Consider the following 14575-nt stretch of genomic DNA (forward strand, 5'->3'; position numbering starts at 1 on the left):
GGGTAGAAGGGTGGGATAGAAATATTTTAAATAAATAAATAAATGTGCTGAACTCTGTTGATTCTTCTTGATCTCTCAGCAGCTTTCGATGGGGAGACTGGCAGAGTTGGGAGTGGGAGGTACTGCATTGCAGTGGTTCCTCTCCTACTTGGCAGGTCGCCTCCAGAAAGTGGTGCTTGGGGAACATTGCTTGGCACCCTGGACTCTCCAGTATGGGGTTCCGCAGGGGTCAGTTCTGTCCCCCATGCTGTTCAACATCTACATGAAACCGTTGGGTGCGGTCATCTAGAGCTTTGGAGTGCGTTGCCATCAGTATGCTGATGTCATGCAGCTCTATTTCTCCTTTTCATCTTCATGTGAGGCTGTCAATGTGCTGAACTGGTGCCTGGCTGCGACAATGGACTGGATGAGGGCTAATAAACTGAGGCTCAATCCAAACAAGACTGAGATGTTGCTGGTGGGTGGTTCTTCTGACCGGATGGTGGATGTCCAACCTGTCCTGGATGGGGTTGCACTCCCCCTGAAGGAGCAGATTCGTAGCTTGGGGTTCTCCTAGAACCATCTTGAGGCTCAGGTAGCCTCAGTGGCATAGAAAGCCTTCTACCAACTTCAGTTGGTGGCCCAGCTATGCCCCTATCTGGACAGGGATAACCTGGCTTCAGTTGTCCATGCTCTGGTAACCTCCAAGTTAGATTACTGCAATGCGCTCTACGTGGGGCTGCCTTTGAAGACAGTTCAGAAACTGCAGCTTGTGCAAAACACAGTGGCCAGATTGGTAACAAGGACCAGACAGTTCGAACATATAAAACAGATTCTGGCCCGCTTGCATTGGCTGCCTGTACGTTTCCGAGCTCAATTCAGGTTTCTGTTTTTAACCTATAAAGCCTTACATGGCTTGGGACCACAATACCTGATGGAACGCCTCTCCCGACACAAACCCACCCGTACACTATGCTCAACATCCAAGGCCCTCCTCCGGGTGGCTACTCGGAGGGAAGCTGGGAGTCTGGCAGCAAGGGAGAAGGCCTTCTCAGTGGTGGCCCCCAAATTATGGAATGATTATGTTGATGAGGTGCGCCTGGCGCCAACACTGTTACCTTTTCGGTGCCAGGTCAAGACTTTCCTCTTCTCCCAGATATTTTACCATGTGTTTTAAATTGCTTTTTTAAAATGTGTTTTTTAAATTTGTATATTTGTTTTTAATGTTTTTAATTGTTTAAAACCGCTCAGAGAGCTTTGGCTATGGGGCAACAATAATAATAGTAATAATAATAATAATACTAATCAAGATGGGTACAAGTAAAATTTGAACAGATCCTAGGATGTTTTATTTGCAAAGAGCCTCCAGTTAATTTGCCTCTATTATATATGCATGGATGAAATATTGTTTTTTTCTTCCATCTCAGTGATGCAGTAAAATAATTTGCTGCTTTTCTCCCCAAATGGAGTTGCTCAGATCTTTATTGAAGAAACTCTGATTTTGGAAGAATGTGTGGGGTATACATACTAATCTAGTTGTCTTAATAGATTTATTCTTAATACAGAATAATCCCAAAAAGATAAAATTTGGGATACACTGGAGCAATGTATGGGTGGATACCTCTAGACTGATATGATGGTAGACCCAGTTCCTTAGTAGTGAAGCTCCAGAAAGATAGCAATGTAATTCTGCTACTGCAGAAGCAGCAAAGAGTCTTGTGGCATCATTAAAGACTAACAGGTTTATTTTATAACACACACACACACATATATGTTACACACAGGTACAGAGAAAAAATGTAATCAGTGGGGCCAAAAAGCCATGAAATGCAAGAGGTGTATTCTGACATTTCTAGAAATGTTACAGAGTATACCTCTTGCATTTTAAGGCCTTTGGGCCCTACTGTTTATATATACATTTCCCCCCTTTTAAATGTATGTGTAACACACAGACTATGTTCTACTTCCACTATTGGAGGCAGTATGTCTATGAATGCGAGTTGCTAGGAATCACAAGCAGGGAGAGTGTTGTGCTCAGGTCCTGCTTGTAGGTTTCCCATAGGCATCTGGTTGGCCACTGGTGAACCGGATGATGGACTAGATAAGATGTTGACCTGATCCAGCAGGCTCATATTATATATAATTTGCCAACTGAAGGTAGCTGCATTCCACTAAAACTTAATGCAAAAAAAAAAATCAGCTAGCCTTTGAGGTGTCCCAAGACCCTTTGTGTTAGCATAAAGGGAAATTCTTGTTAAAAGCACTTGCCTTGGTTTCTTAAACTTTACCAAAGAACTTGCACTAACTGCATCATCTTCTCACTTGTTTCTTCTTTTCAGGCCCTATGAGAAAAAGGGAAAGCTAAGGATGCTGGAGCAGAACAATGGATTTCTCCTTCTCTTTCATGCAAGGGATCATGGGAAACACAATTCAGCAACCACCTCAACTCATTGACTCGGCTAACAACCGCCAAGAGGATGCTTTTGATGCCAGCAGTGACATCACTGAAGATGGTAGGCAGACACCATATGAAGCTGCCCTTGCCTTGCAGCAAGGTTTTCAGTACCCTACGCCAACAACGGAGGATCTTCCGCCCCTCATTAATGGATTTCCACCAATTGGCATGTATGAACCCCAAGCCAAATATCAGTCGTACAGTCAGTATCCTAATGGTTCAGCCAATGGCTTTGGCACAGTTAGAAACTTTAGTCCACCAGAGTATTATCAAATGGAGAACTCTAATATAAGGCCACATGAAAATCTGGAAAAAACATCACCCCCACAGCCGCCACCTCCTTCAGTATCCCAAACGGTGATTCCAAAGAAGACTGGCTCACCAGAAATCAAATTAAAAATAACCAAAACTATCCAGAACGGCAGGGAATTGTTTGAGTCCTCTCTGTGTGGGGACCTTTTAAATGAAGTACAAGCAAGCGAGTATGCGAAGTCAAAACACGAAGGGAGAAAAGAAAAAAGGAAAAAAAGTAGCAAACATGACTCTTCCCACTCAGAAGAGCGCAAATCACATAAAATTCCAAAACTAGAGCCAGTGGAACAAAATGTAAGTGAAATCAGAATTTCAGCCTTTTCTGTTGCTGTGCTTAAAAAGCAGATATTCCTCAAACACTTTTTTCTTTGTTTTTGTTTATGTGTTGAAGGATGATCAAAGCATCTATAGTTAGACTGTGCAATTTAGATTGATTACTGGTTTTCTCTGTTGGATCCCCCCAATACCTTTTAATGAATCTTTATCTTGGAGGATTGTTCTCTATTGAATGAATGAATGAATAAATTTATTTCGGTCACAGACCAGCCTAGTTAGTATATATACAAAACACACAAATTACATCTTACAAAAAACCGCGAGATAAAAGCAGAAAAATATAAAGAAGTAAATAACAGTTAAAACATTTACTCCATATCTAGTATCTTTTTCCTACAAATAATGGTGGCTGCGCAAAATTTGGCTACCTTAATGGTAACCATAGGGTTACAGTCCGCTAACAAGAAATTGAGATAACCAGCTTCAGAACCCGCTGGAAGAGCTTGTAGAATACGAGTAATAAAAACATGATGAAGATCTCGATAAAAAGAACAATACAGAAGGACGTGTTATACTGTCTCCACCTCCCCGTTCTCACATGGGCAAACCCATTCACAGTAGGGGACTCTATTATACCTGCCCTCGAGCAAGGCGGAAGGCAAGACGTTATGTCTAGCCAAAATGAATGCTTTTCTGTATTTAACAACAGTTAAGTTTACCAAATAGTATGCAGGAGAGAATATTCTTACATTCAAACCCGGATTAGGATATGCCGCAACCAAACTTAAATTAGTTTGGTGTTCGATATCCTTGATCCGTTGGAGAATAGCCATTTTGGCCTTGGAAAACCCGAGTTTGATCAGCGCCTCGGGCGAAAAACCAAGGGCATAGATTTTATTATACAAGAACCGCTTCCACTTAGACTGAAAAGAATCTAGCGTCAGGGGGGCCAACCCTAAAGGGGTAAAGATCATCTTAAGCCAGTAGCTAATTCTATAGATCCAGACGCGGGACTCTATAAGAGGAAGACCAACCTCGAGGCGTATGACTACATTAGGTACACAGGAAGGGAGGCCAAGTATAGATCTAAGGAATTTAGATTGAATAGCTTCCAAAGACACAAAGTCATCAAAAGCACAAAATTGCGCTCCGTACAACATTTGTGCTAATACCTTGGCACTAAAAACCTGTATCGCAGAGGAGATATATTGTCCCCCTTTACGGCCACGTTTTGGAGGCTGGTGGTTAAGAGCTGGCAACCCAACTTGAGGGCCTTGGATTCCCACATCCCAGTTGGCATCTGGGAATCATACTTTTGTGGTATTTATGCCAAGACACATAGTAATGTGTGTATGCCGAGGTAGGAGCTGCATTCCCTTCCGGAATGGCCCCCGGTATCTATTTCTGAAATCATCTCCCTTATATTAACACACTCAAAACTGGAAAAGCGCCTGGGTGTGACAATATTGTGCCTGAAGTACTGAAGAAGAACATAGACTGGTGGGCTCCAATTTTGGCAGTTTTATTCACTGCTGTTGAACGATCCGTGCAAATTCCGTCTGATTGGAGACTTGCAATTGTTATACCTATTTTTAAAAAAGGAAATAGATCCAACCCGGCAAATTGCAGGCCTATTAGCCTATTGAGTGTTATTAGCAAGCTATATGCCAAACATCTTCTTGAAAAATTGATTAGCTGGCTGGAGGAGGAGAACATCTTAGTTGATGAACAAACGGGGTTCAGGTCAGGGAGATCGACAGCAGACCGAGGGCTTGTTCTTCAACATCTGGTCGAAAAATATACTGCTACGCCAAGAGGGAGGTTATTTGCTGCTTTTATCAATTTTAAGTCTGCATTCGATTCAATCCCCAGGGACAGACTTTGGTTTAAACTGGAGAGCGCTAATATTGATAGAAAGCTGTTATATTTAATTTGAAGTCTGCATGAAAACACCAGTTTAAGGGTTAGATCTGATCATGCCGGGCACCTGTCAGCGCATGTCCCAACTTTTAACGGGGTCAAACAGGGCTGCATTCTTGCCCCGACCCTTTTTAATCTGTATATCAACTCAATAGTCAATTACCTAGCGGTAGTAAATTCCCATCCCCCCAAGTTGGTTAACAGACCCTTGTCCATATTACTGTATGCTGATGATGCTGTTCTTCTGTCTCAAACTAGTGTTGGCCTTCGTCGCCTTTTGAGGGCACTCGCTTCATACTGTAATGAGGAAATGCTGAAAATAAATTACGATAAATCTAAGGTTTTGTTCTCTATTGCAAAAGCAGAATTTTGATAAGCAATATGATTTGTCAGAGGTTGGAGATCCTTTCAGAGTTAAATTCATCAGATCAATAATATAATTGTTCTCTCGGTGATTTTATTACAGCTGATTGATTGATTGATTGAGTTTATTTATACGCCGCCTTTCCACAGTGAGCTGTGCCCAAAGCAGCTTACAACAAACATTCAAAATATCAAAATACAAAACATTGAGGTAGGGGAAAGAAGTCAGTTTACAAAACAACCAATGCATTCAAGAAGGACAAAAACAAACAATTTAGCAAACATTATTACAAAAGAAATAATCTAGATTTAAAATATAAGTACAAAGCAAAATGAAAGCTAACAGACATTAGAGGTTCAGGTGCTCATCCTGCTGCACTTGAAGGAGCCTCAGCAGCCTGTCTTAAACACAGTTCAGAGCAGAAGGGTCCTCTCACCAGCTAGATGGCTTACAGTTGGCTGTCATTTATCTCCTCCAGAAGAAACCAACAGTAGCAACAGGGAAATGCTGAGGAGGGCAGTGATGACAAGCCCTCTTTCCCAGCCTCCTGGAAAGTCCAACTGCTGGTGCAGATTTTATTGCTCCACAGTTCTTAATGTCCATTCTGCCGCTGCCTCTGTGTCCTCCAGCTCCTTTCTCCCTCCATTCTTCTCCACCACCATCCCATAGTTGGCTCCATGCTGTTGTCACCACAGGGGCATCTGCAGTAGAACCATAGGAGCAGGACTTTGATGCTTGCTTTCTGACAGGAGATTCTGTCTATCAAAAACAGGATCCCTACATTCTTCTGGGAAGGCCCAATCAGAAGGGGAAGAAATCAGCTGAGGGAAGTGACAGAGCTCAAGATGCATCAAACTTTTCCTTTCAGAAAAGTTTTGTATTTTAAGAGAGTCAATGTAAATGACATTAAACTTTTTGTCTACTACCATTCCTGCTGTTCTCTTTCTTATTGTATTACTTAATTTATTAACTTAGAGTTTACATACATAGGCTAGCTCCAGTCATGTAGTGGCAAATTCAGAAGTGCAGGGTCCCTTCATGATAGTCATAGCTGCATGCCCTCCCCCTTTTTTTCTTGTGCTGCTGGGTTGAGAATTAGATCCTTGTTAATGCCTTTCCCCACAATAACAGATGTCCCTAAGAGCCAATCAGCATGAAAGGAGAGAGCATTAGCTACTGAAAAGAGTCTTCTCAGTGGCTGACTCAACTGTTTTCACTCCGATTGGCTCTAATCAGCAGGAAAGGACAAGGAAGCAAGGTAGAAACTCTTCTCAGTAGCTACCATGCTGATTGTCTTGTAGGACACTGGAGATATAGAGACCCTGCTGGGACCCTGTTCCCAAAAAATAAAGGGTCTAAGAACCCCGAGACCCTGGACAACTACACCCCTGGTTAGCTCCATATGCGGGTAGTGTCTTCTAATACTGTGAAATTATTTCCTTTCTATAGTTCACAGAACATATGGCCGTTAATTTAAATTTGTTACATGTGATATGAATAGCTGACTTTTATATAGCAAGTGATAAATATAAAATTCTGTGCTAATGTTAAAATAATATTGTGCAAGTTTCAGGAAAAAATGAGGAGGAAAGGGGGATTTTGGAGAGATCGAAAGCTTTCTTTTCTGTAGTAAAATACTATGCACATTTACTCAAATTCCTACTGTGTTTAGGGGGACATATTCTCAGGTAAGCGTGCATAGGATTGCAGCTTTAGAGATTAGCAGCTAGTTTGGTGGATTTTGCCTCCAACACTTGACTTCAGACTCCCAGCTTTTCATTTTGATGCACAAGCCCATGGATAGCCAACCTGAAGCACCACCAAAGCCCAAAGCCACAGGTTTGTGCAACACCTGGACAGAAGCTGGTGCACTTGTGGGCCTTGCCACGGCACAGCCAGGCCTCTGTTGCACTGTATTGCTGCCTGCTCCTTAGCTCAGTAGATTAGAGGGGAAAAAATCTCAAGTCAGGGTAGGGAGGAGCTGGGCTACATATGAACTCTGTAGCTTGAACTGGAATTGCATTCTTGTACTGTGAACTGGGCTTGTGGTGCACTTTCATACAAGGTTGGCGACCCATGTTTGCTGCCTCTTAGAGCTGCCTAGTTGGTTTGACCTGTGACAGGGTCTTCTTGGTGGATACCCTCCCTGGTGAGGTGTGTCTATCTTAGTCGTTATTGACTTTAAGGAGAAATTTTAAAACATTCCTATTTATCCAGGCATTTGATAGCTGAAAGATACTTGCCATGGCAGCTTTCACATTAGCAACTATGAGGGTATGTGACTTCTTTTAGATATTTTTAGATGGTTTTTTAAGTGGTTTTGAAATGTTATAAATAAGTTTTTCTTTTCTTTTAAATTGTATTGTTTTTACTTTTTATGTTTGCTGCCCTGGGCAGGATAGAATTTAATTAATAAAAAAAATAATAATGTAGCTATGCCTATGTACATTGGGTGCAAAAAGTAGTCTTCCCAACCAGCCCAGCATGATTGCACCATGTGGCATTGCTAAAGCTACAGCTTGGGTGCTTTTGATTGTGGGTGTTGAGAGGGCAACTCAGCGCGGGGTGATGAGTAATAGCGTGTTTCGCTAGAACATTCTTTGAGTGGCTCCCAGGTTCCAGTTCGCATTCCTACACACCACTGTTCAGTTCTGCATTCAGAAGAACACACAACAAACATGTAGTAGCTCATGTTTACAAGAAAACAGCCAATTCAGCATAGCTTCACAGAAAATATTTAGCAGCTCAAATGCAGTACACAGTGGCAAAAGACTTGCAGTTGTTTTAAACTGGCTAGAACTGGAATAATGGCAGGGAGGGGGTGCAGAGTAGAAAGGAGGGAAAAGAGAGACTCCTATGTAGAGAGATCTTACTGTAAGTAGCTTAGAATGCAGAAGAATATCCGTTTAGTGTCAAATTATGGGTGTTCTCTTTTCCTGTCCCAAACTCCTCAGCCACTGAAGAGCATGGCTGAGGTTCCAGCACCTTTTGTAGGGATATATATCAAGAAGTACCAGAAAAGCAGAATAGCTAGATTTTCAGCTGGAAGGGAACCAGAGAGAGCGAGAATGTGTACAAGGAATTACTAGAAACAATGTAGGTGAATTAAGGAAGACCCTGCGATGCTGTATCCTGCTACCACCAAGAGGGTAGTGAAAGCTAATCCAACTTTGAGTAGCCACTACCACCAAATGCTGCACCTGTGCCAGAGAGCACTCTTAGATGAGGGGGGTGGGGGGATTAAGAGAAGAGATTTGAACTAAAGTGCTGTAAATATGTTAGTAGTGTTCCACAGTTTCTCCTGCCTTACCTTGCCTTGAGTCTGACTTGAGTCAATTTGGGAAAGCAGGATTCTACCTGTGCCATGATCTTGTTTTGTGGCCTTCAACAATTTGCTCTCAACCTCGGTCCTCTGTCCAGCAAAGAAGAAAAAAATCTGGGTTCCAAAGAGCCGCTTAGATTGGCATTGGGGACTTATGATGCCCAAGTGGAATTCTTTTTCCTTTTTGAACAGGTGGCAGACACCTCCCTCCCCCCCAGTGCTGTTTTACCAGCTAAAACTTGAAATCCCCTCCATTTTAAAAGTCATTTGGCATGAGTGGTTGCTATTTGAAGAAAAAACACAGCATCTGAAGTCTCCTTATACCCATCAAAGTGGTATCACAGTTCTTTGGATCCTTACCAAAGGATAACAAAATGATGAAGTAAAACACAATTAAACTTGCAAATTGTGTACATAATTTATGGTATTTTCCCCCTCTGTTTGGCTGTGGTAGTTGAGCCATTTGCAGCACAATTGAATTATCAGCACAGTAAGCCCTGTGAGTTGTGAAGAGTATGGGCTGTCTGCTAGTTTCTTTATAGGGCTTGCTGCTTCTCCAACAATATACCCAGGTCAAACAATTCCTTATCTTCAGTCGGAATATGTTCACTGCTAAAGTCTTGCTGCTTCAGTGAAAGCTGGACAGCTTTTCAAAAAGAAGATCAATATTGAGCCAGCCCACAGGGAAGAGGCCTCTTCATGCATGATGAGAAATATTTGAATAACTAGAGACTTTAGTTCATGGGTGGGGAGTGTTTTTCAGCCTGAAGGGCACATTTTCTTATAGGGACCAATAGCATAGTGGCAAATTCAGAAGTGCAGGGTCCTTTCATGATAGTTACAGCCATCCCCCTTGCTCTTTTTTTGCTGCTGGGTTGAGAATGCGATTCTTGTCAATGCCTTCTCCTATAACAACAGATGTTCGTAGGTGCCAATAAGCACAAAAGAGAAGAGTGTTAGCTACTGAAAAGAGTCTTCTAAGTGGCTGACTCACCTCCTTTCACTGATTGGCTCCAACCTACAGGGAAGGACAAGGAAGCATGTTAAGAGGACTCTTATCAGTGACTACCACACTCCCATTTCATACTGATTGGCTCATAGGATGCTGGAGACATTGGGACCCTGCTCCCCAAATAGTAAGGGGTCTAAGACCTCCTGAGACTCTGGATGACTACACCACTGATGGGGACATACTTCAGTGGTGGTTGGGCCAGATGCTAAAGTGGGTGGAGCAATGGATGTAATTTTTTATGTTGGTGCGGTAGGCCATTTTTCACACATGCTCGTATACCACTCTCTACCCTCTATTCAGGGGAGCAAGAGGTGTTATCAGAGTTCAGGGACACTGTTCAGATAGTCAAAAGTATTCATGGAGGTTGCAAAGTCAAGTCAGTGAGGAGTGTGTGACCTGGAGAGAGGGTGTGGCTAGGGAGAGTCCAGGGGTCAGGTAGAGAAGCCTGGGGGGCTGCATCTAGCCTCCCAGGGTTGAGATCTCCCACCTCTGCTTTAGTTAGTGAACCTTTATTTTTGTAAGCCGCTTTGAAAAATTGTTTACCTGGATATGAAATAAAATAAAAGTGATTATTGGTATAAGCCAGAAATTTCCCAGTTCATATGTTAGCTCAACAAGGCATACTTTCAGAGAATGACCCTCAACAAGCTGCAGTCTATCAGTCCCAGCATAATGATAATACTAGTAAATTTTAAGCAATTTGTCCTATGCAAATACTAAGTATTGTTACTGATATTGCCTGAACTCTTCTGCATGCTTTATTAAATGGTGGTGACTCAGCCTTGCCAAGTTTTATTTTTAAACAATGAGAAGAAAGGGTTATATAGGCACTGTGATCCTGGACAAACAGCCTGGCCTGCCTGAGGTATGATATTACAGAACCCTTTGGAAACAAGGTGACAATACAGTACAAGTCCACAGATTGTGGAGAGCGAAATCAGTCAGAAATACAAATTTTGAAAAGCTTACAGTGTCCCTTTCCATCTCCAGTATGATTAGATTGAGTTGGCCTCAATTGCCTCTTTATCGATTAATGTTTCTAAATGTTTGTCTGGCTCTGCTGCTACAACTGTTGCATGTTTATCTATACTCTTACCTACATTGTACTCCACAAGTACCTTAAAAAGGTTCAGTGAGGTTCCATGGGACCTGTTCATATCTAATCACAGTTGCCTATCACCCTGGATGCAGACTGCGGATTTAGGTGAAGCTGGTATTGCAGTCAGTTGTATGTTATGTTTTTACCTGGGAAGAGTGGGGCAAAGGGATGTGCCTAAGGGCCCATTCCTCTATAATATCAGGAAGAAAATTGTATGTAGAATGCTTCAAAGTACACTTGGGTTGAACTCTGTAAACGGCGGCAGTACAGTGTTGCCAAATGGGGCTGAAAACTAAAAGAGAAGATGTATCAGAAGCAGAGTGAACTACCCATTGGCACTGTTGTTCTTAAATTGTTATCTAAGCAGTCTCTGCTAATGAATATGCCCTTTGCAACAGCATACTCTAGTTATGGTTGAATTCGAAAGGATGCTTTCATGTCTCTTGAAGTCCAAATAATTATATTTGTTGAACTCGCAAGAAGGTTGTCAAGTCTGCGGCCAAATTAAACTGGACTTATAGTTCAAGTTGTGACAGTTCTAATGACTAAACATACTTAAAGTAGGTAACTGTTTTGGGAAATGTTGAATTTAATACCCCTCTCCCCCATTGACTCTAATCATGCATACCATTAGCCTTTGTGTGTGTCGTAATGGACTTTATTGCAAGTGAAATAACATAATGATCTGCATAAAACTGTATTGTCTAAAGAAGGACTTTCTTTGATTTAAATGTAAACAAAGTTGCATATAACTAATCAACAATGTAAATTGCATGTCTTCTTCAGTTGCTCTAGCTCTGTTTTCCTGCACCTCTTTGACCTATATCTTTTTGATGTACATCTCCATAGCAATTAGTACATTGTGGCTTGAACTGAATATTAATGGAACTCTAAAATAGATTGGGACATCACTACTAAGGGCGTGACTCAGCCTCTTCTGATTTTGTTTCTTCTTTAATTTTTTCCTCTCTCTCTTTGCTGTTCCATTTTGACTTTTCTGTTTTTGTTTTACTTATTCCATAGAGACCAAATGAAAGGCTTAGCACACTGTCTGAAAGACCAAGGGAAGAAACAATGGTGTTGGACGAAACCCCGGTTAGTACATTCTAATACTCTGGAGTTCTGACTCCAGAAATTTCAAGCTGTTTGTTAAACTACCTTAAAATGGGGAACTGTATTTCCAGAAGTGTGGAGAGGCTGTAGCGCCAAAGTATAAAGGTGGGGTTTGGGCAGGTCAGCTTGGGTGCCTTAGAGAGCATTTTTTTCTCAAAAGGGTGCAGGGAAGGGGAGAGAATGGGAGACCCAGCACCTGCTCTTGCTATACATAGAGGTTTATGTAGAGAATTGGCACCTGAACAGGCTGTGTGTGATCAGAGCAGTGTAATAGGACTATTGCCCAGCTGATTAATCAAATTAGCTTTAACTGGTTAATTGATTAAATCTGCAAACATCTGCATATGACTTAATAGTTTTGGAGAATAAACATGCTATGGGTGGTATTCAGTGCTAGTCCTACTCTGAGTAGCCCCACTGAAGTTACTAGACATGATTAACTTAGGTTCATTCATTTCATTGGGTCTATTTTGAGTAGGACTTAGTTGAATACAACCCTAGGTTTTTAGATGGTATATGTATATATCACTATAGCACCATCTTAGAAGAGGCATTCTCCTTTCACTCTCATATAGGACAGAATGCTCTTCTAAGATGAGGGCCTGCCATCTGTAGTTTTATGTTATAATAAATATTTCTTTAAATAAAAGCTGTGTTGCCCAATTAATTGGGGGTGACTTTTTGGCTCTAATTCTAACCCCACTTACATGGGAGTAAATTGCATTGAATTCAGTAGGACTTACTTGTGAGTTGACATGGTTAGGGTTGTACTGTAAGTTACTTTAAAAGGCTTTTAATTGATGAATCTAACTAAATCATTGATTAAAGGCTGCAGCCCTAGTAAGGGAGGATGAGGGCAACTCCATAGAGTTTTATATACACTGCTTTCCTTCCACCTACATGGAAAATGAATATGAGGGGACCTAAAAGAGATTATAATATATATTTTTGCTGTGAAAAGATAGTTCATTCACATGTTTGATAGTCCTTGATATATCTGCAGAATATCTTGTATATAATGTTCCTTTTTTGCACTTATAATATCATTTTATTGTGTTTGTGTAGGCCCAGCAAGTCTCTCCTCCTCTTCCAGCGCAAGTAGCAAGCAATATCAAGTTTGAGGTTGGAGATCTGGTCTGGTCCAAAGTGGGAACATATCCTTGGTGGCCCTGCATGGTTTCAAGCGATCCACAACTTGAGGTTCACACCAAAATTAACACAAGAGGTAAATAACCAAAACTTCTGAGTAGGTATGTTAGAAACGTGTTGCAAATTGCTAATACACTTGATTACTTTGTTAGTGCTTCCCTTAAACTCAGAATTCAAAATGTATGTTGATTTGAGTAGCATATCTGAAAAAGCATTGCCTTGAAAGCTGGCTGTATGGGAAAGAGGCTGACTGCAGATGTCGAAGATGATGATACGTTGGTGATAATTATACTTGCATACTTAGAATGTATTTCAAGAGCTCAAAGCAATTCACACCCATTATCTTAGTGTTTAAGTGCATTTATATCCTACCTTTATTTATGCAGCTCAAGACAGCTTGTCTGGGGCTTTGTCACCATCCATTTGTTTGTTTGCCACTGCCCCACAGAATTGTGCCCAAAGTGGCTTACAGCATATCAAATGAACAATAAAGAATTCAAAACACATTTTAGAAACAATTAGTAATGATCATACTTTGGACACATAATGAGAAGACATGATTCACTAGAAAAGACTATAATGCTGGGGAAAACAGAAGGAAGTAGAAAAAGAGGAAGGCCAAACAAGAGATGGATTGACTCCATAAAGGAAGCCACAGACCTGAACTTACAAGATCTGAACAGCGTGGTTCATGACAGATGCTATTGGAGGTCACTGATTCAGAGGGTCGCCATAAGTCGCAGTTGACTTGAAGGCACATCATAACAACAAAAGTAATGATCATAATATTAATAAGTACAAAAAATCAATCTGTATAAAAACAATACAAAGAAGCTAACCTAATCACTTAAACCAGGGGGTTCCTAAACTGTGGTCTGCGAACTTTATTCAAGTCATCTGCAGCATTTCTGTAAAAAATACCTATTAAAAATCATACAGTATCTAGCCCACTGCAGTACAATTGCTACAACAGCCCCCCCTCAAATCATTAAGTGGTCCATCAAGACCCTCTGCACTTTACAAGTGGTCGGGGGGGGGGATTTGGCAACCGTCGGCTTGAACTAAACCCAAAAGAGTATAATACCAACACAAAAGTAGTATATACTGCAGAACATCTCCCAAGTTTCAGATAACGCACCTGAATCCAGTGGTTTGATTCCACTTCAAGTCTTCAAACTTCAAGGACTCCACCCCATTTCTCACCTGGGCTAGTGCTGACATTCCCACCTTGGCTATCACCAAGGGCTTAGGTCTACCCATCCTTGTGGGTTCTCATCCCACACGGCTGCCAGTGACTTTCCTTTGACAGTCTCCCATCAAGCAGCATACAGTCATCCAGGCTGGGGGCCATAAACAAGGTCTCAGGGAAGTGTCTTTACGCTCACAGTAGCTCTCAACATCTGCTTAGCTTCAACAAAGTGGCTGCTTCATGAGCTCACAGACCACGCCAAACTAATTCTTGCACATGGCACAATAAAGACAACTGCTTAAAGTGGGAATGGCCAACTAGCAGCCCATGGGCAATATGTAGCCCCTGAAACAGTTTTATATAGCCCCCAAGGCCTTGCTATGTT

General features: G+C 41.6%; 1 protein-coding gene across 4 annotated transcripts in view; it reads left to right on the plus strand.

The window, feature by feature from the left end:
* The window catches only part of NSD3 (nuclear receptor binding SET domain protein 3), a 101140-nt gene that overhangs the window by 12934 nt on the left and 73631 nt on the right, over positions 1 to 14575 (plus strand). For 3 of the 4 annotated variants that reach the window (XM_061593530.1, XM_061593531.1, XM_061593533.1), the window contains exons 2-4: positions 2319 to 3040; positions 11763 to 11834; positions 12918 to 13077. In XM_061593530.1, the coding sequence (XP_061449514.1) occupies positions 2363 to 3040; positions 11763 to 11834; positions 12918 to 13077 (910 nt within the window). In that variant the 5' untranslated portion in view covers positions 2319 to 2362. Of the gene's footprint in view, positions 1 to 2318; positions 3041 to 11762; positions 11835 to 12917; positions 13078 to 14575 lie in introns of those variants that run through there. The other variant, XM_061593532.1, reaches the window with a different exon arrangement.

This window comes from Rhineura floridana, chromosome 12 (assembly GCF_030035675.1).
Source record: "Rhineura floridana isolate rRhiFlo1 chromosome 12, rRhiFlo1.hap2, whole genome shotgun sequence".
Taxonomy (NCBI): domain Eukaryota; kingdom Metazoa; phylum Chordata; class Lepidosauria; order Squamata; family Rhineuridae; genus Rhineura; species Rhineura floridana.